The 25016-nt window shown below is 46.4% G+C and overlaps 1 protein-coding gene across 2 annotated transcripts; it reads left to right on the top strand.

Annotated features, from left to right (window-relative positions):
* The first annotated feature begins 13116 nt into the window (after positions 1-13116).
* On the top strand, positions 13117-24010 carry PITHD1 (PITH domain containing 1). Of its 2 annotated transcripts, none has more exons than XM_033227867.1 (6): positions 13117-13446; positions 14171-14214; positions 14613-14690; positions 20268-20372; positions 20906-21014; positions 23809-24010. In XM_033227867.1, the coding sequence occupies exons 1-6, from the start codon at positions 13249-13251 to the stop codon at positions 23836-23838; spliced, it is 564 nt and encodes a 187-aa protein (XP_033083758.1). In that variant the 5' UTR covers positions 13117-13248; the 3' UTR covers positions 23839-24010. The 2 variants fall into 2 exon arrangements, with proteins under 2 accessions (XP_033083758.1, XP_033083757.1); XM_033227866.1 differs by lacking the exon at positions 23809-24010 and adding an exon at positions 21889-22844 and having other exon boundaries at positions 13120-13446.
* The last annotated feature ends 1006 nt before the right edge of the window (positions 24011-25016 follow it).

Below are 25016 nucleotides of genomic sequence, written 5' to 3'. Positions count from 1 at the left end.
AAAAAAAAAAAAAAAAAAAAATATATATATATATATATTAATTGGGCATGGTGGCATGCACCTGTAGTTCTAGCTACTCAGGAGGCTGAGGTGGGAGGATTGCTTGAACTCGGGGAGGTTGAGGCTGCAGTGAGCCACAATTGTACCATTGTGCACCAGCCTGGGTGAAAGAGCAAGACCCTGTCTCAAAAAAGAAAAAAAAAAGGCCGGGGGCACAGGGACTCACACCTCTAATCCCGGCACTTTGGGAGGTCGAGGCAGATGAATCACCTGGGCATGGTGGTGTGCGCCTGTAATCCCAGCTACTTGGGAGGCTGAGGCAGGAGAATTGCTTGAACCCAGGAGGTGGAGGTTGCAGTGAGCCGAGATTGTGCCATTGCACTCCAGTCTGGGCAACAAGAGCGAAAGTCCATCTCAAAAAAAAGAGAGATGGCCCTTGCCCTCATGAAGCTTTCATCTTACATAGGGAGACAGTTATCAAATAACTGAGTACAGGTTTCTGGGCCCTACTGAAGAAATATGGTTGAATAGGTAAAAGGTAGGATCTGGAAACAGGTACTCTTGTAGGCCTCCCTCCCCCAATGAACTCGATGAGTGGCCTGGTTTGGGAATGCCTAGTGTAGTGGAAAAAGCATGCATGACCTTCGGAATGAGACCCAGGTTGAAATCCTGCCTCCACCACCCCCACACCTCTCTGAGCCTCAGTTTCCTCATTGGTAAAATGGAAATTATGACACTCCGCAGGAATTCTTATAAGATGCAATGACAGAAGGGGAGTCCACATTTAGTGTCCTTCCTTCTTTCCCTCTAAATGTGGAATGAAATAAAAAGGTTTTGTCTTTTACTGATGGGAATTCAAACTTTAGGGTCACAAGCTAAGAACTATTTTGAGGTCAACAAGTCCTTGTTGATAACTGAAATCTTAGCGCCTGCTTCCCCAGACAGTTAGTTTGACTTTTCTGTTCTGGGGCCCTATTCTTATTTTTTCAGGTCTCTTAAACTGTAGCTCCTAAACAACCACTAAAAAGGAAGACCACCTAATTTCTCCTCAGGGCCACAAACTCCAATACCAGGGGTTTGGTATGTGACAGCAGGCAGTGATGGGAACAGAAAGAAAATGAGAGCTATCCACACCGCTCCACTTTATTGCTTCCAGGTGGAAGACAGGGCCCAGTGTTGCCACCTCTTCTGGATTTAAAGAAAAAGGCCGGCCAGGTGCGGTGGCTCATGCCTGTAATCCTAGAACTTTGGAGGCCGAGGCAGGTGGATCACTTGAGGTCAGGAGTTTGAGACCAGCCTGCCAACATGGTGAAACCCCATCTCTACCACAATATACAAAAATTAGCTAGGTGTGGTGGAGTGTGCCTGCAGTCCCAGCTACTGGGAGGCTGAGGTGGGAAAATCACTTGAACCTGGGAAGCAAAGGTTGCAGTGAGCTGAGATTGCCCACTGCGCTCCAGCCTGGGTGACAAACTGAGACGTGTCTCAAAAAAAAAAAAGTGGGGGGGAAAGGAATAGGCTAGGCAGTAGTTCTCAACCAGAGGTGACTTTGTCCCAGTATGACACTTGGCAACGTCTGGAGACATTTTGCTTGTCGCTGTTGTTGGGGAGCTATGGGCATCTAGTGGGCAGAGGCCAGGGATGCTGCTATCCATGCTACAATGCACAAGACAGCGCCCCTCCCACAACAAAGAATTATCTGGCCGAAAATGTAAATGTGGCCAAGATGGAGAAGCCTTGAACATAGTTCTGTTGCAGCAACAACCCCCAAATCTCAGTGGCTTGCAACAACAGAGCGGTCTCACCGCCTGTCCATTGTGGGTCTGATAGGGATCTGCTTTTTGTCATCCTCACTCAGGGGCCCAGGCTAAGGGAGGTGCCATTCCCAAGCTTGTAAGATTTTCGAGGCAAGTGGAGAATATTAATATATTATTAATATTAATTACAATAATAAAAATATAATATTAATATAACTCTAAGTTATATCTAGAAGTGACATCTATCGTTGCCATCATATTGCATTGGCTGCACCTAAATTCATGGGGTCAAGGAAGCACAATCCATCCATGTTCCTGGATGCAGAGAATTGGGAATATTTGCTAACAGCATTAAAGACTCCAAAGGTCGGGTGCACCCAAACCTCAGAAATCACCACTAAAGAACTTATTCATGTAACCAAACACCACCTGTCCCCCCAAAACTTATTGGAAAAAAATAAAAATCCAGAAAAAAATGTATGCTGACCAAAACAAAAACAAAAATAAAAAAAAATCTCCAAAGGCAATCATGACAGCCTGGGCTCTAGGTAATCCACAAGGCTCGGAGAAGGGCAGCTAAGGGCACAGGCTGTGGAGTCAGACGTCAGACTCGGCTTCAAACCCTACACTTCTAGCCGTGTGGCCTTGAGCATGTCACTTAATCTCTTTCTCGGTTTCTTTCTCTAAAAATGAGGAAAACAGGCTGGGCACGGTGGCTCACACCTGTAATCCCAGTACTTTGGGAGGCTGAGGCGGGTGGATTACGAGGTCAGGAGCTCGAGACCAGCCTGACCAATATGGTGAAACCCCGTCTCTACTAAAAATACAAAAATTAGGCTGGACGCAGTGGCTCACGCCTGTAATCCCAGCATTTTGGGAGGCCAAGGAAGGCGGATCACGAGGTCAGGAGTTTGAGACCAGCCTGATGATCATGGTGAAATGCTGTCTTTATTAAAAATACAAAAATTAGCCAGGCGTGGTGGTAGTGTGCGTCTGTAATGCCAACTACTCAGGAGGATGAGGCAGGAGAATCGCTTGAACCTGGGAGGTGGAGGTCGCAGTGAGCCGAGATTACACCACTGCACTCCAGCCTAGGTGACAGTGAGACACCGTCTCCAAAAAAAAAAGTTAGGCATGGTGGCTCACGCCTGTAATCCCAGCACTTTGGGAGGCCAAGGCAGGTAGATCATGAGGTCAGGAGATTGAGACCATCCTGGCTAACACGGTGAAACCCCAGCTCTACTGAAAATACAAAAAATTAGCCGGGTGTGGTGGTGGGCGCCTGTGGTCCCAGCTACTCAGGAGGCTGAGGTAGGAGAATGGCATGAACCTGGGAGGCGGAGCTTGCAGGGAGCCAAGATCGTGCCACTGCACTGCAGCCTGGGCAACAGAGTGAGACTCCATCTCAAAAAAAAAAAAAAATTAGTCGGGTGTGGTGGTGTGTGCCTGTAGTCCCAAATACTTGGGAGGCTGAGGCAGAAGAATTGCTTGAACCCAGGAGGTGGAGGTTGCAGTGAGCTGAGATTATGCCACTACACTCCAGCCTGGGCAACAGAGCGAGACTCCATCTCAAAGAAAAAAAAAAAGGGGGACAACAAATCAACCTTGCAGTGTTAAAATGCTTAGAACAGTGCCTGGCACACAGAAAGTGCTCAGGACACGTTAGCCAGGATGGTGATGATGATGGATTAGGCCAGGTGCCAATCACAGAGTGGGCATTTAGTAAACAGTTACTGTTATAACCTAAGCTCTGAGGAAAATGACTTGTCCAAGGTAGCACAGCTGGTAAGTGCAGCATGGTGGAGAAGAGCCTAAGCTCCAGGGTCTCAGCCTGGCACATCGTAAATCATAAATGTTAAATAATATTTGGAGGAGGTTCAGTGTGGTTAAGAACATGGACTCGGCAGCTCACACCTATAATCCCGGCATTTAGGGATTTTTGGAGGCTAACATGGGCACATCCTTTGATCCCAGAAGTTTGAGACCAGCCTCGTCAATACGGGAAAACTCCATCTCTACAAAATATACAAAAATTAGCCAGGCATCGTGATGTGTGCCTGTAGTCCCAGCTACTCAAGAGGCTGAGGCAGGAGGATCACTGAAGCCCAGGGGTGTCAAGGCTGCAGTGGGCTGAGATCACGACACTGTACTCCAGTCTGGGTGGCAGAGCAAGACCTTGTCTCAAAAAATAAATAAATAAAAATAACATGAACTCTGGAGGCTGACCGCCGGGTTCAAATCCTAGCTCTACTACTGACCGCCTGTATGAACTTGAGCAAGTAACTCAGCCTCTCTGTGCCCAGTTTTCTCATCTATAAAATGAAGCTAATAATAAAACAACTGCAATTAGGAAGATTAAAAAAATAACATTAGGCCGGGCGCGGTGGCTCAAGCCTGTAATCCCAGCACTTTGGGAGGCCGAGGCGGGCGGATCACGAGGTCAGGAGATCGAGACCATCCTGGCTAACACTGTGAAACCCCGTCTCTACTAAAAAATACAAAAAACTAGCCGGGCGAGGTGGCGGGCGCCTGTAGTCCCAGCTACTCCGGAGGCTGAGGCAGGAGAATGGCGTAAACCCGGGAGGCGGAGCTTGCAGTGAGCTGAGATCCAGCCACTGCACTCCAGCCCGGGCGACAGAGCGAGACTCCGTCTCAAAAAAAAAAAAAAAAAAAAAAAAAAAAAAAACATTAGTGGCCAGCGCGGTGGCTCACGCCTGTAATCCCAGCACTTTGGGAGGCCAAGGCGGGTGGATCACAAGGTCAGGAGATCGAGACCATGGTGAAACTCCGTCTCTACTAAAAATACAAAAAAAATTAGCCGGGTGCGGTGGCGGGTGCCTGTAGTCCCAGCTACTCAGGAGGCTGAGGCAGGAGAATGGCGTGAACCCGGGAGGCAGAGCTTGCAGTGAGCTGAGATCGCGCCACTGCACTCCAGCCTGGGCCACAGAGCGAGACTCCGTCTCAAAAAAAAAAAAAAAACATTAGTAAAGCCCTCAGGACCCATATGGTTGTTAGCTGCTACAGTATTACTATGCCCTCAGTTTGCCACAAAGAAACATTGAAAGTAACGGTGGCTCAAGCCTGTAATCCCAGCACTTTGGGAGGCCGAGACGGGCGGATCACGAGGTCAGGAGATCGAGACCATCCTGGCTAACACGGTGAAACCCGTCTCTACTAAAAAATACCAAAAACTAGCCGGGCGAGGTGGCGGGCGCCTGTAGTCCCAGCTACTTGGGAGGCGGAGGCAGGAGAATGGCGTGAACCCGGGAGGCGGAGCTTGTAGTGAGCTGAGATCCGGCCACTGCACTCCAGCCTGGGCGACAGAGCGAGACTCCGTCTCAAAAAAAAAAAAAAAAAAAGAAAGTAACAGAAAACAGTTAACAGTATCATTTCACAGACCCAACTGAGATAGGGGAGAAGAAAATGGATACAAATTCAGCAATCCTTGAGCTAAGAAAACCTTTACAGCCGGGGTGGTCGTTCAGGTCTATAGTCCTAGCAGTTTGGGAGGCTGAGGCCAGCAGAGCACTTGAGCCTGGGATTTTGAGACCAGCCTAGGCAATGTGATGAAACCCCATCTCTACAAAAAATACAAAAATTACCTGGGATGGTGGCATGCACCTGTAATCCCAGCTACTCAGGAGGCTGAAGTGGGAGGACCGGTTGAGCCCAGGAGGCAGAGGTTGCAGTGAGCCAAGATTGTGCCACTGCACTCCAGCCTGCGTGGCAGAGGGAGACCCTATCTCCAAAAAAAAAAAAAAAAAAAAAAAGGCCGGGCGCGGTGGCTCAAGCCTGTAATCCCAGCACTTTGGGAGGCCGAGACAGGTGGATCACGAGGTCAGGAGATTGAGACTATCCTGGCTAACACGGTGAAACCCCGTCTCTACTAAAAAATACAAAAAACTAGCCGGGCGAGGTGGCGGGCGCCTGTAGTCCCAGCTACTCGGGAGGCTGAGGCAGGAGAATGGCGTAAAACCCGGGAGGCGGAGCTTGCAGTGAGCTGAGATCCGGCCACTGCACTCCAGCCTGGGCGACAGAGTGAGACTCCGTCTCAAAAAAAAAAAAAAAAAAAAAAAAGTTTATAAATGGAGCAATGGGAAAAGAAAAAACTTGGATGCTTTTCTTTTTTTTTTTTTTCTTTTTTTTTTTTTTTTGAGACGGAGTCTCGCTCTGTCGCCCGGCCTGGAGTGCAGTGGCCGGATCTCAGCTCACTGCAATCTCCGCCTCCGGGTTTACCGCCATTCTCCTGCCTCAGCCTCCCGAGTAGCTGGGACTACAGGCGCCCGCCACCTCGCCCGGCTAGTTTTTTCTATTTTTTAGTAGAGACGGGGTTTCACAGTGTTAGCCAGGATGGTCTCGATCTCCTGACCTCGTGATCCGCCCGTCTCGGCCTCCCAAAGTGCTGGGATTACAGGCTTGAGCCACCGCGCCCGGCCTTGGATGCTTTTCTTACCTGCCCCAGGGTAGTCCTAGAAATCAGTGAGAATTCCCATTTGTCCTCAGAGATTCCTGCAACATAGAAGTGCAAGAGAGGAGACAATAAGCAGAGGCACAAGGCATTGCTCCCAAATCACAGCTAAGCCACCATGCAACCCTGGCCGGCTCCTTCCAAACCCAGCTCCCTTAGCAACTGCAGTTTCCTATCCAACCAGACGGGGGCGCTGAGCTGACAGTCTTGTTGCTGACAACAGTGACAGCCTCTGTGAAAGCACAGTAGATGCTCGTCCACTTGTCGAGGAGCATGCTGAATTCTTATCACTTTTGCACCATTGTAAAGTCACAAAGCCATAAGTCGAACCCTCATAAACTGGGGATTATCCACAGTCCCCCCTTATCTGTGGGGGACATGTTCCAAGACCCCCAGGGGATGACTGCATAGTACTGAACCCTATATATACAGTAAGTACTGTGTGTTTTTCTATACATACATATCTATGATTATGTTTAATTTATAAATTAGGCACGATAAGAGATTAACAACTAACAATAAAATAGAACAATTATAGCAATATGATGTAATACAGTTATCACGCACTGTGGTCATAACTTTTGCAGTTTCATGTGTGGCAGCAAAACTAGCAGGTATTTTTTTCCTTCTTCATAATTTCACAGATAGAAGATTCGTTCTTACCACAGATCTTAGCAACCTCAGCATACTTTCTTTTTTCCTTCCTTATTAAGTTGAGAACTTTTACCTTTTTCATTTAAAGAAAGAATTTTATGGCTTCTCTTTGGCATATCCAAATTGCTAGCATCACGACTCTTGCACTTAGGGGCCATTATTAAGTCAAATAAGGGTGACTTGAACACAAGCTTTGCATACCACGGCAGTCGATCCGATAATGAACAGGGCACTTACTAAGTGACTAATGAACAGGGAGTGTATACAGCATGGAGACGCAAGACAAAGGGACAATTCAGGTCCCCCAGGTGGACAGAGTGGGACAGCACAAGACTTCGTCACGCTACTCAGAACAGCGTGCAATTTAAAACTTACAGATAGTTTATTTCTGAAATTGTCCATTTAATATTTTTGGACAGTGGTTTGACTGCATGTAACTGAAACCACAGAAAGCAAAACCGAGTCAGGGGGCGGGTGGGGGGGCGGTTACAGTAATAGCCTTTCCCTGTGGACCAGATGTTATACCAAACACTTTCTTTTTTTTTTTTTTTGAGACGGAGTCTCGCTCTGTCGCCCAGGCTGGAGTGCAGTGGCCGGATCTCAGCTTACTGCAAGCTCCGCCTCCTGGGTTTACGCCATTCTCCTGCCTCAGCCTCCGGAGTAGCTGGGACTACAAGCGCCCGCCACCTCACCCGGCTAGTTTTTTATATTTTTTAGTAGAGACGGGGTTTCATCGGGTTAGCCAGGATGGTCTCGATCTCCTGACCTTGTGATCCGCCCATCTCGGCCTCCCAAAGTGCTGGGATTACAGGCTTGAGCCACTGCGCCCGGCCTATACCAAACACTTTCATGTGTTATTTCACATTACTGTCATAACACTCCACAACATAGGAACTCTTATTATTCCCATTTTATGTAAGACAAATCTGAGGCCTAGAAAAAAAATAAGAAGAAGAAAAAAGAAAAAAATCTGAGACCTAGAGAGGTTAAGCAATTTGCCTAGCAGGCCAAACCTAATATTTGCAGGACAGGGGCAAGAATACAGCTGAATGCATACTTAAAAAGTTATAAATGATCCTAATGAACTATTAAATAAAAGACAATTTATTCTGCTATGTTGATAAATAAACCTTCACAATGACTTGGAAGACCACATTCACATTTTTGGGCCTCTCAGAGTTCTGTACTAGAAGGTGGTGGGAGGCGGAGAACAGAATCCCAGCCCTGCCCCCTTCTCTTCATATCTCTAAATCTGTTTGCCTGGCAGGGCCTTGTGTCCATGCACGCAGAGGTCCTAACCTGCATGCTCACCCTCTGTTCCCGGGGTTCTAAACTGAAAAGTTCCCTCAGGTATCCAGCACAATGAATGGCAAAAGAGCTACATCAAAGCACAATAAAAATCATCACATTCTAGAATACCAAGAGAAGATCTTCAACGCTTCCAGAAAACAGGCTTGGGGTGGGGGAAAAACCCGTACCAAGAATTGGGAGTCAGAACAGCACTGTATTTATCAAAGTCAGAAAAAAACCAGAGCAGTATCTTCACAATTATGAAAGAATTCTATCCACAGCCAAACTACTAATTAAACCAGCCAAACTACTAATTAAAGCCATTTTCAGTGCCATTTAACATGTATGGCAGCACGGTAGCCAGCCACTAAGGTGGCCCCTAATGATTTCTACCTCCTGGTATCTGCACTCTTACAAAGCTCCCGTGCACACTGAATATGGCTGACCTGTGAAACCATGGGATGTTGCAAAATTGATGATATGGGACTTCTGAGGCTAGGTCATAAAAGACATTGGTGGTTTCTACCTTGCTCTTAGATCACTTGCCCTGCTGAAAACCAGCTGCTGTATCATGAGGACACTCAAACAGTACTACGGAGAGGTCCATGTGGTAAGGAACTGGGGCCTCCTGCCAACAGCTTGCACAAACTTGCCAGCCGGGGCTCCTCCAGCCCTGGCCAAGCCTTCACATAATTTCAGTCTCATGAGAGACCCCAAACCAGAACCACCCAGCTAGGACGCTCTCAAATTCCTAACTCACAGAAACTGTGAGATGATAAATGTTAACTGTTGTTTTGAGGAGAGAGGCTATTTCTCTTACTGTCTCTGAAGACAAGGAAGAAGTAAAAGCTGAAAAACAACAGGAATGAAGTCAGTGGCAAGACCAACTGGACGTCACTGACCAGGCCTGAGGTTAAAGATAACCGCACCACCCCCCCACCCCCCTCCGCCACTGTAACCACATGTGTTACCTATAGATCACTTGCTCAGTCTATCACAACCCTTTCATGTGGACCCCCTTAGAGTTGTAAGCCCTTAAAAGGGCCAGGAACTTTTTCTTCGGAGGGCTTGGTTCTTGAGACGCAAGTCTGCCGACGCTCCTAGCCGAGTAAAGTCTCTTCCTTCTTTAACCTGGTATCTGAGAGGTTTCGTCTGCAGCTTGTCCTGCTACAGTTTTAAGCCATTAAGTTTGGGAATAATTTGTTACACAACAAAAGACAACTAATACAGACCTATTGGGAGGGGAGGAGCCACAGTATTTTGTAGTTCTTCTAATTAAGAGGTGAAGTCTGCAGTCTAGCTCTCTACTCTAGAATTTGGATTTGGCTGACGGGTCATTATAGAAAGATTACAGAAGTAAGGCTTAAAAAGCGCTTGTGCAGGCAGGGCGCGGTGGCTCACGCCTGTAATCCCAGCACTTTGGGAGGTCAAGGTGGGCGGATCACCTGAGGTCAGGAGTTCGAGACCAGCCTGCCCAACATGGTGAGACCCCCGTCTCTACTAAAAATACAAAAATTAGCCAGGCATGGTGGCAGGCACCTGTAATCCCAGCTATTTGGAAGGCTGAGGCAGGAGAATTGCTTGAACCTGGAAGGCGGAGATTGCAGTGAGCTGAGATTATGCCACTGCACTCCAGACTGGGTGAGAGTGAGACTCCATCTCAAAAAAAAAAAAAAAAAAAACAAAAAAAACAAAACTGCTTGTGCAATTGAGTCTTGCCCTCTCTTGCTCCTGGGAACTCTGCAATTATCACCATGTAATTTAGCTAGGCTTGTCTGCTGAAGACACGTGGTCCCATCATCCCAGCTATCAGCCAGCATCAAGCAGACGAGAGTGAGACCATCCCAAACTTTCCAGCCCAAGCTGAACTGGCTCAGAAAAGCTAATCTACAGGATCATGAGAATTAATCAATGTTTGTTTTTTAAAGCTATCAAAGTTTTCAGGTAATTTGTTACACAGCATAAGCTAATTGATACAGCATATTTACTTTGTGTGCACCTCCTGCCTCAACCTCCCCACCCTAACCAGGAAACTATTGATGTGTTACAAGAACACTACAGGATGTGTTCAAAGCCTGGTTACCTCCTAACTTTACCTGGTCTCGGGCAAGTTAATTTACCTCTTTCAGCTTCAGTTTTCCTCATCTTCAAATTGGAGATAACAGTAGGTAATAGTACCTAGCTTTTTTTTTTCTTTTTTTTTTGAGATGGAGTTACGCTCTGTCACTCAGGCTGGAGTACAGTGGTGTGATCTCGGCTCACTGCAACCTCTGCCTCCTGGGTTCAAGCGATTCTCCTGCCTCAGCCTCCCAAGTAGCTAGGATTACAGGCACGTGCTACAACGCCTGGCTAATTTTTGTATTTTTAGTAGAGATGGGGTTTCACCATGTTGGCCAGGCTGGTCTCAAACTCCTGACCTCAAGTGATCTGCCCACCTCGGCCTCCCAGAGTGTTACCGGTGTGAGCCACCATGCCTGGCTGTACCTAGCTCTTAAAGTTCATGTGACAATTAATTGAGATGAACTACATAATGTGCTTAGCACACAATGCTCACATAAATCATTAATGAAGGTAACAGGAAAAAAGTCAAAATGAGTAGATCTCCTGGGTAAGGCCTGGGTTGGTCCTTCAATAGGACAGTCTTGGCCGGGCGCGGTGGCTCAAGCCTGTAATCCTAGCACTTTGGGAGGCCGAGACGGGCGGATCATGAGGTCAGGAGATCGAGACCATCCTGGCTAACACGGTGAAACCCCGTCTCTACTAAAAAATACAAAAAACTAGCTGGGTGAGGTGGCGGGCACCTGTAGTCCCAGCTACTCGGGAGGCTGAGGCAGGAGAATGGCGTAAACCCAGGAGGCGGAGATTGCAGTGAGCTGAGATCCGGCCACTGCACTCCAGCCTGGGCGACAGAGCCAGACTCCATCTCAAAAAAAAGAAAAAAAAAAAAAAATAGGACAGTCTTTCCAAAGAATGGCTACGAAGTGTATCAGTCAAGTAAACATTTATTATGTTTGCCACATTCCAGGTCCCTTACCTGAAACTGACCTAAAAGCAGGAATAATTCATGGCACTGAGCTATTTTGAACCAGAACCAAGCTTGCTTATTGCACAAGTAACTAAAGTAGGACATCAAAATATTTTTGTTTTTATTTTTTTGAGACAGTCTTGCTTTGTCACCCAGGCTGGAGTGCAGTGGCATGATCACGGCTCACTGCAGCCTCACCCTCCCAGGCTCAGGAGATCCTTCCACTTCAGCCTCCCAAATAGCTGGAACCACAGGCATGAGCCACCCTGTCGGGCTAATATTTTTTATTATTTTTGTAAAGATGGGGTCTCCCTATGTTGCCCAGGCTAGTCTCAAACTCCTGGGCTCAAGTGATCCTCCCACCTTGGCCTCCCAAAAGTGCTGAGATTACAGGCATGAGGCAATGCACCTGGCCCAAAAAATATTCTGAATAGAACTTGAAAATATGGATATTTTGGTCTATACTTCACCAGCCCCACTGAGCACTCCAGAGCCAGATGTGAAGGGAAGAGAGTAGCCAGGGTATCCCATAACTCTTTCTGTATCCTGTCTTTTCCCCACCAGGAAGTAGCAAAACATTCTATCCTGAAAACAAGATTATTTCACCTCTAAACAGTGGTTTTTTAATTATTTTGATCTCAACCCACAAAATGAAAAACACATCATATTGTGCCTGAATACAAACTCAAAACTGAAACAAAAGTTTCATCAATTGAGACTTGAAATGTGTGATACATTGTTGTTGTTGTTGTTGTTGTTGTATTCTATTTTTTTTTTAAATGTTGATCACAATTTTCTATAAACGGATTTTAAAACCTATTTACAGGTCAACACCAGCTGTTTGAAAGAAGTACTCTGAAATATCACATGGGGGAGGAATCCCTTCACTTCCCAGGGGGTAAACCGGCTCTCAGAGAGATCGAGTCAGTTGCCCAAGGCCACGCAGCTAGTAAGTGGCTGTGGTTGGATTTGACCGTAATAACCATCGGGTACTGAATGCCTATCATGTGTCAGCCATTTGCTGAGTTCTTTTTTCTTTTTGAGACGGAGTCTTGCTCTGTCGCCAGGCTGGAGTGCAGTGGCGCGATCTCGGCTCAATTGCAACCTCTGCCTCCCGGGTTCAAGCGATTCTGCTGCTTCAGCCTCCCGAGTAGCTGGGACTACAGGCTCGCGCCACCACGCCTGGCTAATTTTTGTATTTTTAGTAGAGACGGGGTTTCACCATGTTGGCTAGGCTGGTCTCCATCTCTTGACCTCGTGATCCGCCCGCCTCGGCCTCCCAAAGTGCTGGGATTACAGGCGTGAGCCACCGCGCCCGGCCTGCTGAATTCTTTAATTGCATTATTTCATTTAATACTCACTGTGATCCTATGAAACAGATACTATTCTTTCCACCTTACAGACTAGGAAACGGAGTCTCAGAATAGGGGAAATGACTTAAGGTGTCACAACGGCCAGTAGCAGACCCAGGACTGGTCTCTAGGTCTGGCCGTGCACAAAGCCCCGTGCTCTCAAGCTGTAACCCCGCTATCAAGAAAGTGGTTATGCAAGTGGGCCTGTGAGCTCTCAACGCTTAAGCGTGCGCATGTGAGACAGCGATAAGCTCGCGTTCTCCAGTCTCCAGGGCCTTATCATTCCTCACCCTTTCCTCCATCAGCTCGCAAAGAAACGTGGTGATCAAGGAAGACAGCACAGGCTCCAGCCTCGTTGGGGGAGGACAATTAGAATCTCAGCCTGTGAGTTTACTCAGCACACCCGTTTAATCTCTCGGTCCTTCAGTTTCCACACCTGGGAAGCTGGGACAGCAGCAGCATATAGCTCCAGGACCGGAGTCTACACGAACTCTGCCACCCGGGAGCTGCGAGTCCAACGTCAGTTCCGCCCGACCCCGCCCCCGCCTTCTCCCTGGGCGCATGCGCCGCGCAGGGGCGCCTTTTACGACGCGGCGGGCGCGGCGCGCTTGGCGGCCGGAGATAAGCGGCGCGGAGCTAGTCTGAGCAGAGCGAGCGAGTGCGGCGGCGGGGCCGAGAGGACGCGCAGGTGGCGGTGTCGCCATGTCGCACGGTCACAGCCACGGCGGGGGAGGCTGCCGCTGCGCCGCCGAACGGGAGGAGCCGCCCGAGCAGCGCGGCCTGGCCTATGGCCTGTACCTGCGCATCGACCTGGAGCGGCTGCAGTGCCTTAACGAGAGCCGCGAGGGCAGCGGCCGCGGCGTCTTCAAGCCGTGGGAGGAGCGGACCGACCGCTCCAAGGTGGGCCGCCTGGAGCTTGGGGCGGGCGGGGCGGGGTGCGCGTTTGGCCTCGGGCCGTGGGTCTACTCATTCCTGATGTTAAAAATAACGACAGCCTGGTTGCCAAGCGCTTTTCCGTGCCTGTCTCCTGCCAACTCTTTGGGAGGCGAGCAGCGTTGAGTCTCCCCATTTTGCATATAGGGAAACTGAGGCCGAGAGGGAATGGGGACAGTTTCGTCAAGCTACACAGCCTAACGCTCTTCCAGGGCTGTGTGGGTTAGAGAGGATGGCCGTGAGGGCCGTTGGACCATTGGTGCTAATGGCTGCCTCATCATATCACCTAGTGAAGAAGAGCCTAGGGAGATGAAAGGTGTTTCCCCTTTAAAGCAAAGGTTCTTTATATTGTGGGGTCGCAGACCCCCTTGCTATCTATTTGAAAACGATGGACCTTCTCCTCAGAAAAATGCACGTAAGCACCTGCCTTTCAGTTCACACTTAAGAAGGCTCTTCGACCCTGGAAATTCATTCATGGGCTTTTTATTAAGCACCTTCCAGTTGGATGACCTGTGGCTGTTAGGACACTGGATAAGACTGATTAGCTTCAAGTTAATAAGTCTTGGAAAACAAAGGGAGAGTGACTATTCCCATTGCACCCCAGTTGTAGAACAGGGTGGGAGATGCCTGAAATTGTAGGCTCTCAGCAAATATTTGTTGCTTTCTCCTCCCCCCTCCCCATCCCCTCCAGTTTGTTGAAAGTGATGCAGATGAAGAGCTTCTGTTTAATATTCCGTAAGTATCTCCTTGGTGCCTACCTCAGGCTAAATAAGCTGTACCCAGTTGCCTCCTCAGATGAATTCATTCACTGGTGTCAAGAGCACACCATTCACTGGTGTCAAGAGCTTCTTGAAATGGGATAAATTAATTTAATGGGTTTGAGGAGGAAGGCATCATAGCTTTCTTGGTGCAGACTGGAAACAGATGTAGTTGTTGAACAATAACTGAGAAATTGAGGTAAATTTCTTAGAATTGTAGAATGCTAGAGGTGGACAGGATCTTAGAAATTATCTAGTACAAGTTGACAGATGAGTAAACTGAAGCCCATACAAGGGAAGGGTCTTGCCCAGGGTCACACAACTAAACAGGTATTCAAACCCAGATTGACAACCTTCTCTTTTGCATTCTGGCAGATTTACGGGCAATGTCAAGCTCAAAGGCATCATTATAATGGGAGAGGACGATGACTCACACCCCTCTGAGATGAGACTGTAAGTGGCAAAAGCTTAGGCCCTCAAGGAGCTCCTCTGGTAACATTTTATTCCAGAATAGTATCATTTTTCTTCTTACCAGGTTTAATATTTCCCCTTTTAAAATATCTTGGCCCTGTTCTCATTCTGCGTTGGAATACACATATTTCTTCCTGAATTAATGACCTTCTCAGATTAAGCATCTTTAGGCCCAACACCTTGTCTCATATTTCAAAGTGCATACTATGACACGATTCATTCAGAGAGCATTGTGTAAATGTCATTTGTTGATGACTTTGCAGTTTTCTTAATAACTAGCTGCAGATCTCATGTGATCTTTATGGATTCTATTCTTGGGGTTAGCTTCAACATTTTTCCTTGCTGTTTCATACAGTAATGATCTTATGTGTTTTGTTGACGTGGAATTACTCCACTTGAGTTTGTGTGGCATTTAGTTAGCAAAGTTGTGTATACTTCTTGCAACACTGAATCTTTTGCCAACAGAGTTAGTACCCTTTTTGACAACTTACCTTATTCCAGAACAGCCTTCCTAAAAGAAAGGGAAAACTGCTTTTTGAGTGCTGGAGAAACATACAAGAAGAACTTTACATCTAAAAAGTTCAGGCCGGGTGCAGTAACTTTTCCCACAAAACCAATAAAAGATGACATATAGGTCGGGCACGGTGACTCACACCTGTAATCCCAGCACTTTGGGAGGCTGAGGTGGGCAGATCACCTGAGGTTCGAGACCAGCCTGGCCAACCTGGTGAAACCCTGTCTCTCCTAAAAATAAAAAAATTAGCCGGGCCTGGTGGTGCACACCTGTAATCCCAGCTACTAGGGAGGGTGAGGCAGGAGAATTGCTTGAACCTGGGAGGCAGAGGTTGCAGCGAACTGAGATCTCTCCACTGCACTCCAGCCTGGATGACAGAATGAGACCCCATCGCAAAAGTAGTAATAAAAACAAATAAATAAAAAATTAAAATCCTAGAGGCCGGGCATGGTGGCTCATGCCTGTAATCCCAGCACTTTGGGAGGCTGAGACGGGTAGATCACGAGGTCAGGAGTTCAAGACCAGCCTGGCCAAGTTGCTGAAACCCCATCTCTACTAAAAATACAAAAATTAGCTGGGTGTGGTGGCACACGCCTGTAATCCCAGCTACTCAGGAGGCTGAGGCAGGAGAATCGCTTGAACCCAGGTGGCAGAGGTTGCAGTGAGCCAAGATCGCCTCACTGCACTCCAGTCTGGGTGACAGCAAGACTCCATCTCAAAAAAAAGAAAAAAAAAAAAATTCAAATCCCAGCACTTTGGGAGGCCGAGGCAGGCGGATCACTTGAGGCCAGGAGTTCAAGATCAGCCTGGTCAACATGACGAAACCCTGTCTCTACTAAAAATACAAAAATTAGCTGGGTGCGGTGGCACAGGCCTGTAATCCTAGCTACTGGAGAGGCTGAAGCATGAAAATCACTTGAACCGGGGAGGTGCAGGTTGCAGTGAGCCAAGATTGCACCACTGCACTCCAGCCTGGACAACAGAGCGAGACTCTGTCTCAAAAAAAAAAATCATCTGAAAAATTGATTAATTTAAAGGACTTTAAAGAGATTTAAGATATATTGTAGTTGAGTATTAGAAACATGAATTTGGAAGCAAATACTGTGTTTAATCATTTTAAGGAAATTATACCTTTGATGCTTTTGGAGACTCATTTACTTGGAAGATGATGGACTGACCTGAGAATATTAGACATCCATGCTGCATTGTGATTTAGAGTGTGGGGTCTGGAGTAAACTGGGTTCAAATAATGGCTGTACCACTTGCTACCTTCATGACTTTGAGACTTTATCTTCTATGCCTGGATTTTCTCATATCTAACATGGGAATGGTACCAGTGCATACATAACTTATAAGATTGTGGAGAAGCTTAAATGAGATAAAACATGTAAAGAGCTTAGATTAGGTCTGGAACACAGTAAGTGCCCGATTTTGGGTGAACAGGTACAAATACATAGTGCTCAGTTCTAAGCATACTACATGTATTACACTTTATCAAATGTAAAATGTCATTGATTGTAAAATGTACCATTATATTATATACAGTTAATACAGAAAAAAATGCTGTTTAACTATGACATGCCATGGACACATCCAGAAAAGTTAGATTGAGAGTATTAAATCAGGGAAGTTTGAACACAGATAAGGTGTTGCTTGTTACTAAAGAATTACCATTCAGCCAGGCGCAGCGGCTCACACCTATAATCCCAGCACTTTGGGAAGCCACAACAGGCAGATCACCTGAGGTCAGGAGTTCAAGACCAGCCTGGCCAACATGGTGAAACCCTGTCTCTACTAAAAACACAAAAATTAGCCGGGCATAGTGGCAGGTGCCTGTAATCCCAGCTACTCGGGAGGCTGAGGCAGGAGAATCACTTGAACCCAGGAGGCAGAGGTTGCAGTGAACTGAGATCACGCTACTGCACTCCAGCATGTGCAACAGTGCAAGACTCTGTCTCAAAAGAAAAAAAAAAATTACCATTGGGCTGGGCACAGTGGCTCATGCCTCAATCCTAGCACTTTGGGGAGACTGAGGCCAAAGGATCACTTGAGCCTAGGAATTAAAGGTTATGGTGAATTAAGATCATAAGATCTTATATTGTACCCCAGCCTGGGCAACAGAGCAAGGCTTAAAAATATATTATTTATGTATATATTTTGAGATAGGGCCTCACTTTGTCACCTAGGCTGGAGTGCAGTGGTGCAATCGTAGCTCACTGCAGCCTCTACCTCCTCAGCTCAAGCAATCCTCTCACCGCAGCCTCCCAGGCAGCTGGGAATACAGATGTGCCAACATGCCCAGCTAATTTGTGTATTTTTTTGCAGAAATGGGGTTTTGCCATGTTGCCCAGGCTGGTCTTGAACTCCTGGGATCAAGCAGTCTGCCCACCTCAGCCTCCCAGTGTGCTGAGATTATAGGAGTGAGCCACTGCACCCAGCCTAAAAAAAATTAAAAAGAATTGCTGTTAATTTTGTTATCTGTTGATGTTGTCAATTATTGTAAAATGGTATTACATATATTTTGTTTGTTTGTTTGTTTGGAGACAGAGTCTCTGTCGCCCAGATTGGAGTGCAGTGGTGTCATCTCAGCTCACTGCAAGCTCTGCCTCCTGGGTTCACACCATTCTCCCACCTCAGCCTCCCAAGTAGCTGGGACTACAGGTGCCGGCCACCACGCCTGGCTAATTTTTTGTATTTTTTAGTAGAGACAGGGTTTCACCATGTTAGCCAGGATGGTCTTGATCTCCTGACCTCGGGATCTGCCCACCTCAGCCTCCCAAAGTGCTGGGAATTACAGGCATGAGCCATGGTGCCCAGCCACATATATGTATTTTTTTTAAAGCCCCCCTCCTTCCCCGCCCCCACCCTTTTTTTTTTTTTAAGATGAAGTCTCACTTATGCCCAGGCTGGAATGCAGTGGTGCAATCTCGGCTCACTGCAACCTCCGCCTCCCAGGTTCAAGTGATTCTTCTGCCTCAGCCTCCCAAGGAGCTGGGATTACAGACGCCTGCCACCAAACCTGGCTAATTTTTGTATTTTTTACAGAGATGGGGTTTCGCCATGTTGGCCAGGCTGGTCTCAAGAACTCCTGGCCTCAAGGAAACCACCGTGCCTGGCCTAAAAGCCCTTTTTAACGGTATATATTATATATATTTATTATTATTTTTTTTTAAGACAGAGTTCTGCTCTGTTGCCTAGGTTGGAGTGCAGTGGCCCAATCTTGGCTCACTGCAACCTCCGCCTCTTGGGGTCAAGCGATTCTCTTGCCTCAGCCTCCTGAATAGCTGGGATTACAGGCACACACCACCATGCCTTGCTAATTTTTTTTTTAGTTTTAGTATCGACACGGTTTCACTGTGTTGACCAGGCAGCTCTCGAACTCCTGACCTCAAGTGATCCAGCTGCCTCCGCCTCCCAAGGTGCTGGGATTACAGGGGTGAGCCACGGCACCTGACCCATACTGGAATATTTATAGGTGAAATGCTGTGTCTGGGATTGCTTTAAAATATTGAGCTTAAACAAAATCGGGCTGATATAGGCAAAATCTACAAAAGGTTGATCATTGAAGATGAGTGAAAAGTATGTGGAGATTCATTATGTTCTCTCTGCTTTTATGTAAGTTTGACCTTTTCCATAGTAAAGTGTGTTTAATATATGCATTACTTAGAATTGATACAATTTCATCTCCATACCAACTGTGTGGAATATGTGCTATTATTATTCCCATTTTACAGAGGTTAAATCAGGTGCCCAAATTTACTCAGCTGGTGACAGAGCCAGGCTTGAATCCCAGAAAGTCTAGCTCTAGATTTTGACTACAGTGCTATACTGCTTCTCATTATGCCGCTTATAAATGTTCACTATTATTATTATTCTGTGGTGCATCATTCTTAGAAACACTTTGAAGTAAATATTTGCTTTCTTAAATTACATGATTTTGCTCCAGCTAATATCGAGGCCTCTTCTCTGTGGGTGTGTTAATAAAACACCCTGGAATTGGTGGGGACATGTGGCTTAGTCTTTGGGAATTTGTGGGTTATAGAGACAGCTACTTTTTAGATTACTCTTTGAAAAACATTTTCTTCTCTAGCAGTTTACTTTTTATTTATTTTGAGACAGAGTCTCACTGTCATCCTGGCTGGAGTGCAGTGGCATGATCTCGGCTCACTGCACCCTCTCTAGTGGTTTAGATGTGAGATTGCAGTCTTTTGTGCTCTTTCAAAATGGAAATCCCAATGTTATAAATTTTTTAAGAACTGTAAGGTGACTGAGTATATGACGTAATTTTTGGACACAAAATGATTGAGCATTGGGTTACCTGATCTTTTATCTCTTAACTGTGTGTAATATGTTTCTGCCAAAGTATGTATTTTTCCCATGAATAAGCTGTTTTATTTAATAACATCCCCAGTTTGGTCTGAATGTGCTGAGTTGTTTATTTTCTCCATGCATTTGCTGCGTGTGACCTAGTTTGAGCCGTCTCTTTGTGTATTGCTTCTCATGTGATATTAACCCACTCAAAGATGCCATGGGGTTATGTTGCAGATCTCAGCTCTTTTTTTGTTGGATTAAAGATATTCGTAGGCTGGGCGCAGTGGCTCATGCCTGTAATTCCAGCACTTTGGGAGATCGATGTGGGCAGATCACCTGAAGTTGGGAGTTAGAGACCAGCATTGCCAACATGGCGAAATGGTGTCTTTACTAAAAGTACCAAAATTAGCTGGGCGTGGTGACGTACACCTGTAGTCCCAGCTACTCAGGAGGCTGAGGCATGAGAATCACTTGAACCTGGGAGGTGGAGGTTGCAGTGAGCTGAGATTGCACCATTGCACTCCAGCCTAGGTGACACAGTGAGACTCTGTCTAAAAAAAAAAAAGAAAAAGATATTTGGAGATACTTGTATAAAATGTTATTTCTAAAATTTGACCCCCAAATTCAGTCTCCTATTGATAGAACCAAAACCATTTAAGCAGTCAGAACGTTTTGAAAACCTGAAACATGTGATAATGCACATTTCTTGACTTTTCTTTCCTTTCCTTTCTCAGGTACAAGAATATTCCACAGATGTCCTTTGATGATACAGAAAGGGAGCCAGATCAGACCTTTAGTCTGAACCGGGATCTTACAGGAGAATTAGAGTATGCTACAAAGTAAGCACTGGGCCTGTCTTCCATTCTCTGTGGCTTCTTACAGGGCTTGCCATTTGTTTGTGGCCAGTCTCCTGCTCTCCTAGCATTGGAAATGAGTTAAAACAGTGGGGGAGACTGGATCTTTGGCTTGGTCAACTTTTGGCAGAGATTTCAGTGCAAGCCACAGACTTGTTAACTTGTAAGCAACTGGCAGATCTGAATGAACTCCTAGGGTGGTTTTAGGAAAGATGTATCTCCCATTAGTTTAGGTTAACACTAAATGTGCTTTAGAATCCCTGCTGGGTTATGCAGCATTTCGCATTCCTGTTCCTTGAGGGCGGGAGCAGTGTTTATCCCTATCTTGGACAGGATCTGGCAGGTGCTCAGTAAATGGTCATTGAATTAATTGCCTGTCCAAAGGAGAAGGAAGGACTCAGGAGCTCTGACTTTGCCTGGCTTTTACAAGCTGGAGCTGAATTATTGTTTTACATGGTGGTGAGATACTCATTGAACTATAATTCATACCTTCTTTCCCTATTCCTGTCATCCCCTAGAATATCTCGTTTTTCAAATGTCTATCATCTCTCAATTCATATTTCAAAAAACTTCGGAGCAGATACGACAAAGGTCTTTTATATTGGCCTGAGAGGAGAGTGGACTGAGGTAAGATGGGGTTGGAAAGGTTGTGCCCTCATGTCTACATATCTGCACACTGTGGTGATGGGAGCGGAAGGGAAAAAAGCAAGTGTCACAATTACTCCCAGTTTGTTATTTTTCTTGGTTTTATCAGTATGAACTTTTCGTCTCATTTGACAAACTACAGATATTTTTAAGGGGGTTGAAACTGTTATTTTCAACCCCCTTAAATATATAACATTATATATATATATATATCTTTTTTTTTAATATATCTTGGCTCACAGCGACCTCTGCCTCCTGGGTTCAAGTGATTCTCCTGCCTCAGCCTCCTCCCCCCCTCCCGAGTAGCTGGGATTACAGGTGCCTGTTGCCACGCCTGGCTAATTTTTTTGTATTTTTAGTAGAGATGGGGTTTCGCCATGTTGGCCAGGCTGGTCTCGAACTCCTGACTTCAGGTGATCTGCCTGTCTCAGCCTCCCAAAGTGTTGGGATTACAGGCATGAGCCTCCATGCCCAGCCTGAAATTGTCATTTATATTCACGGTTTTTTCCTTTCAAATGCTTTCATTGAGTATTTTTGATAATCTTTTCTATTCATGGACCAGGGATAAGATAATACGATAGACAGGTTCCTGTTCGCATGGTACCCCCATTATAGTAGAGAGACTGAATCTTCAGAGTTACAGGGTGAATCATTGATAATGATCTTTGCAGCTTTCTGAAGTTAAAAAGTATCAAAATTGGGAGATATTAGATGATGACTTCTAAGTATTAAAATCAGGAGATATTAAGTGATGACCCCTAGAAATGAATCTGAATAAGGACTACTGCAACGTGTGTGGTGTGGGAAAGGACAGTTCTTCTAATGGCTGGCTGACCCAGCCTCAATTTTCTTGCAGCTTCGCCGACACGAGGTGACCATCTGCAATTATGAAGCATCTGCCAACCCAGCAGACCATAGGGTCCATCAGGTTACCCCACAGACACACTTTATTTCCTAAGGGCTGGCCAAGGCTCCCATAGAGGTGCTGTGTCAGTGAAGATGTACGACTACCTGTTGGGAAGGACAAAGGGATGAGGCTCCACAGAGAGTTGGCTGCCATAGCCTCTGCCAAGCTTTGTCTTTGGGGCTTGCTGCAGAAACCTGGCCAACGGAAGATATGACACCACTGGGAGGGTTGTGTAGGTGCCAGGGGACCGTCGTTCTTCTTTAGGGCGCTGCGGAAATTGGGTCTTGGGCTGGGTGGCATCTGGCAGTCATGAATAACATTTGCTTTTCCAGTCAATGTGGCCATGTGATTCCAAGTGTCATGTTGCTTTGTGGCAGGATTGTTATGTGACTTGTTTTTTGTTTTGTTTTGTTTTTTTTAAAGGAAACTTTGTGGGTTATAGGAAACTTTCTGACGCCTCAGGATTGTGTTAATAGTAGCCATCAGGGGGGTCTCCAGCTAAAACACTTGTTCCTGCTTGCTCCTTTACCCTCTCATTGTTCAGCATTCTTGTCAAGTTGCCCAGCTTGGAGTTGTCTGTCACGCACATGTGTCCTGTGGTTATAGCTAGAAGGTCAGGAGTCTCCTGCTGATGCGTGATAGCTTAAGCTTGGGGAGAAGGTCTTTTCCACTGCCTAGCTAAGCAGTCTGGGGAGAGCATGGGGATCATTTCTGTGTGTGTGTGGGTAATCTGGTTGGTAAGATTGAGACTTAGTTAAGATTTCCCTTGGAACTTCCTTAATGTTTATTAGCTTCTAACTAGTGTTGTAAGTCCAATGCCAGAATTTGGAGATCTGAGTTCTTCTTTTCATGGCTTTTATTCACTGTGACTAATAAGCTTCCTAATAAATCCTTGCCAGACTTAATGTTTGTATTTTCTTTTGAGTTCTTGATAGCAGTGATGCAACTTTCATGTCATGGGGAACTGTACTGAACTTTGAAATTTTTTTTTTTTTTTTTTTTTGAGACGGAGTTTCACTCTGTCGCCCAGGCTGGAGTGCAGTGGCCGGATCTCTGCTCACTGCAAGCTCCGCCTCCCGGGTTTACGCCATTCTCCTGCCTCAGCCTTCCGAGTTGCTGGGACTACAGGCGCCCGCCACCTCGCCCAGCTAGTTTTTCTGTATTTTTTAGTAGAGACGGGGTTTCACCATGTTAGCCAAGATGGTCTCGATCTCCTGACCTCGTGATCCACCCGTCTCGGCCTCCCAAAGTGCTGGGATTACAGGCTTGAGCCACCACGCCCGGCCACTTTGAAATTTTTTGTTGTTGTTTTGGACTAGGTAGATTATAGGAAGTGCCACAATTAAATCAAGACTGGATCAGTTTTTCCAGGAAAGGTCAAGCTTAATTTTATACAGTAGACCAAAAACACTCCTACACCCATATATAGTAAAGAAGAAGGTGGGGTTGAAAACCTGTATTTCACAAAAATTAGCTGGGCATGGTGGTGTGCACCTGTAGTCCCAGCCACTTGGGAGGCTGAGGTGGGAGGATCACTAGAGCCCAGGAGGTAGCGGCTACAGTAAGCCATGATTGTGTCACTACACCCCAGCCTGAGGTGACAGAGTGAGACCTTGTCTCAAAACAACAACAACAAAACCCTTTATTTCATTTTGCACAAAGGGAAGTAATTTGTAGAATGACATTTACAAAAATGAGGGAGAACCAGTTCTGGAGCTCATCAGAAGAAATGAGGGTGAAGAAATTGAGCAGCTCATGTGGTCTGCCGGTGGACCAAAGACTTTGGACTTAAAACTCAGTTTAGCAATTGAAGAAAATGTAAGTATCTAAAAAGGGGATTTGATATGGTCAGTATTCTCTCCCTTGCAGAAAACAGGAACAGGTGATAAAGGGAATTAGTGTTGAATCTGATCCTTTCGGGAGAATTCGTCTGAGGGATTGGCCCATGCTGCTGTTTGGAGGATATAGCCACTGTTTCTCCAGCCTGTCCTAGGAAAACTGCCACCACCAAACCTTGTTGGCCCTCAAAATTTCTAAAATGCAGCCTGAAATAAATCAGAATACAAATGCTGTTCTTGAAAAGCATGAAGGAGGCCGGGCGTGGTGGCTCACGCCTGTAATCCCAGCACTTTGGGAGACCAAGGTGGGCGGATCATGAGGTCAGGAGATCGAGACCACCCTGGCTAACACGGTGAAACCCCATCTCTACTAAAAATACAAAGAATTAGCCGGGCGCAGTGGCGGCGCCTGTAGTCCCAGCTACTCGGAGGCTGAGGTAGGAGAATAGCGGGAACCCAGGAGGCGGAGCTTGCAGTGAGCCAAGATCGCGCCACTGCACTCCAGCCTGGGCGGCAGAGCGAGACTCTGTCCCCCCCCCCCCAAAAAAAGAAAAAAACACGAAGGGTCCTATTCACCCAGCCACAGCCTCTTTACTTCAGTTGGATCATTTTTTGGAGTTAAAAGAAGGGCTATGTTTAAATTTGGAGTAGGGGGAAAAATAAAGTTAGAAATCAGAGCAGACGAGCCCTTCACTAATTCCACTAATTAAAGCATTAATCACAGCTCCTGGGACTGAGCCTCGGAATTTGAAGCCTCACTGAAGAATGTGTTGTAAGTGTCATGGTGTCTCAGGTGATTGAGGTTGCAGGAGGAACTGTTCATTCTTCATAAGTGGGGACACTACCCTCCTTTTTCTTTTGACAGTCCCGAGTCCTTGGCTTGCGGTGGTCCCCTAGGCCCACAGTTTTCTGCCCTGAATCCTGGTATTGTAGGCTCCCTGACCTGTTGAGTATTTAGGACCAAATTGCCTCTGGGCCTGGGGGAAGTGCTTCATTGAGCTTTCAACTTTGTACTGTTTTCTTTCTGTTCAAAGAAAACACTAGTATAGGTTAAGCTGGTAGAGTGAGTCCTAAGTGACTGAGGGGCAAGTGTGACTCATTTCCTATTTGCAGATCCCCACACATTCTCAGGGACATGCTGCTTCAACTCAGTTTGCCTCCCTTCTGACTTTTATGTGGTCCCTGATATACCTATTTCCACTTCAGCTTGAAGGCAGCGTGTTGTGCACTGTCTGCATG

The sequence above is a fragment of the Trachypithecus francoisi genome, unplaced genomic scaffold (assembly GCF_009764315.1).
Source record: "Trachypithecus francoisi isolate TF-2019V2 unplaced genomic scaffold, Tfra_2.0 Lachesis_group12, whole genome shotgun sequence".
In the NCBI taxonomy this organism is placed as follows: Eukaryota; Metazoa; Chordata; class Mammalia; order Primates; family Cercopithecidae; genus Trachypithecus; species Trachypithecus francoisi.
The sequence above is the reverse complement of the archived record's forward strand: the minus strand, read 5'-3'. Positions and strand labels throughout refer to the sequence as shown.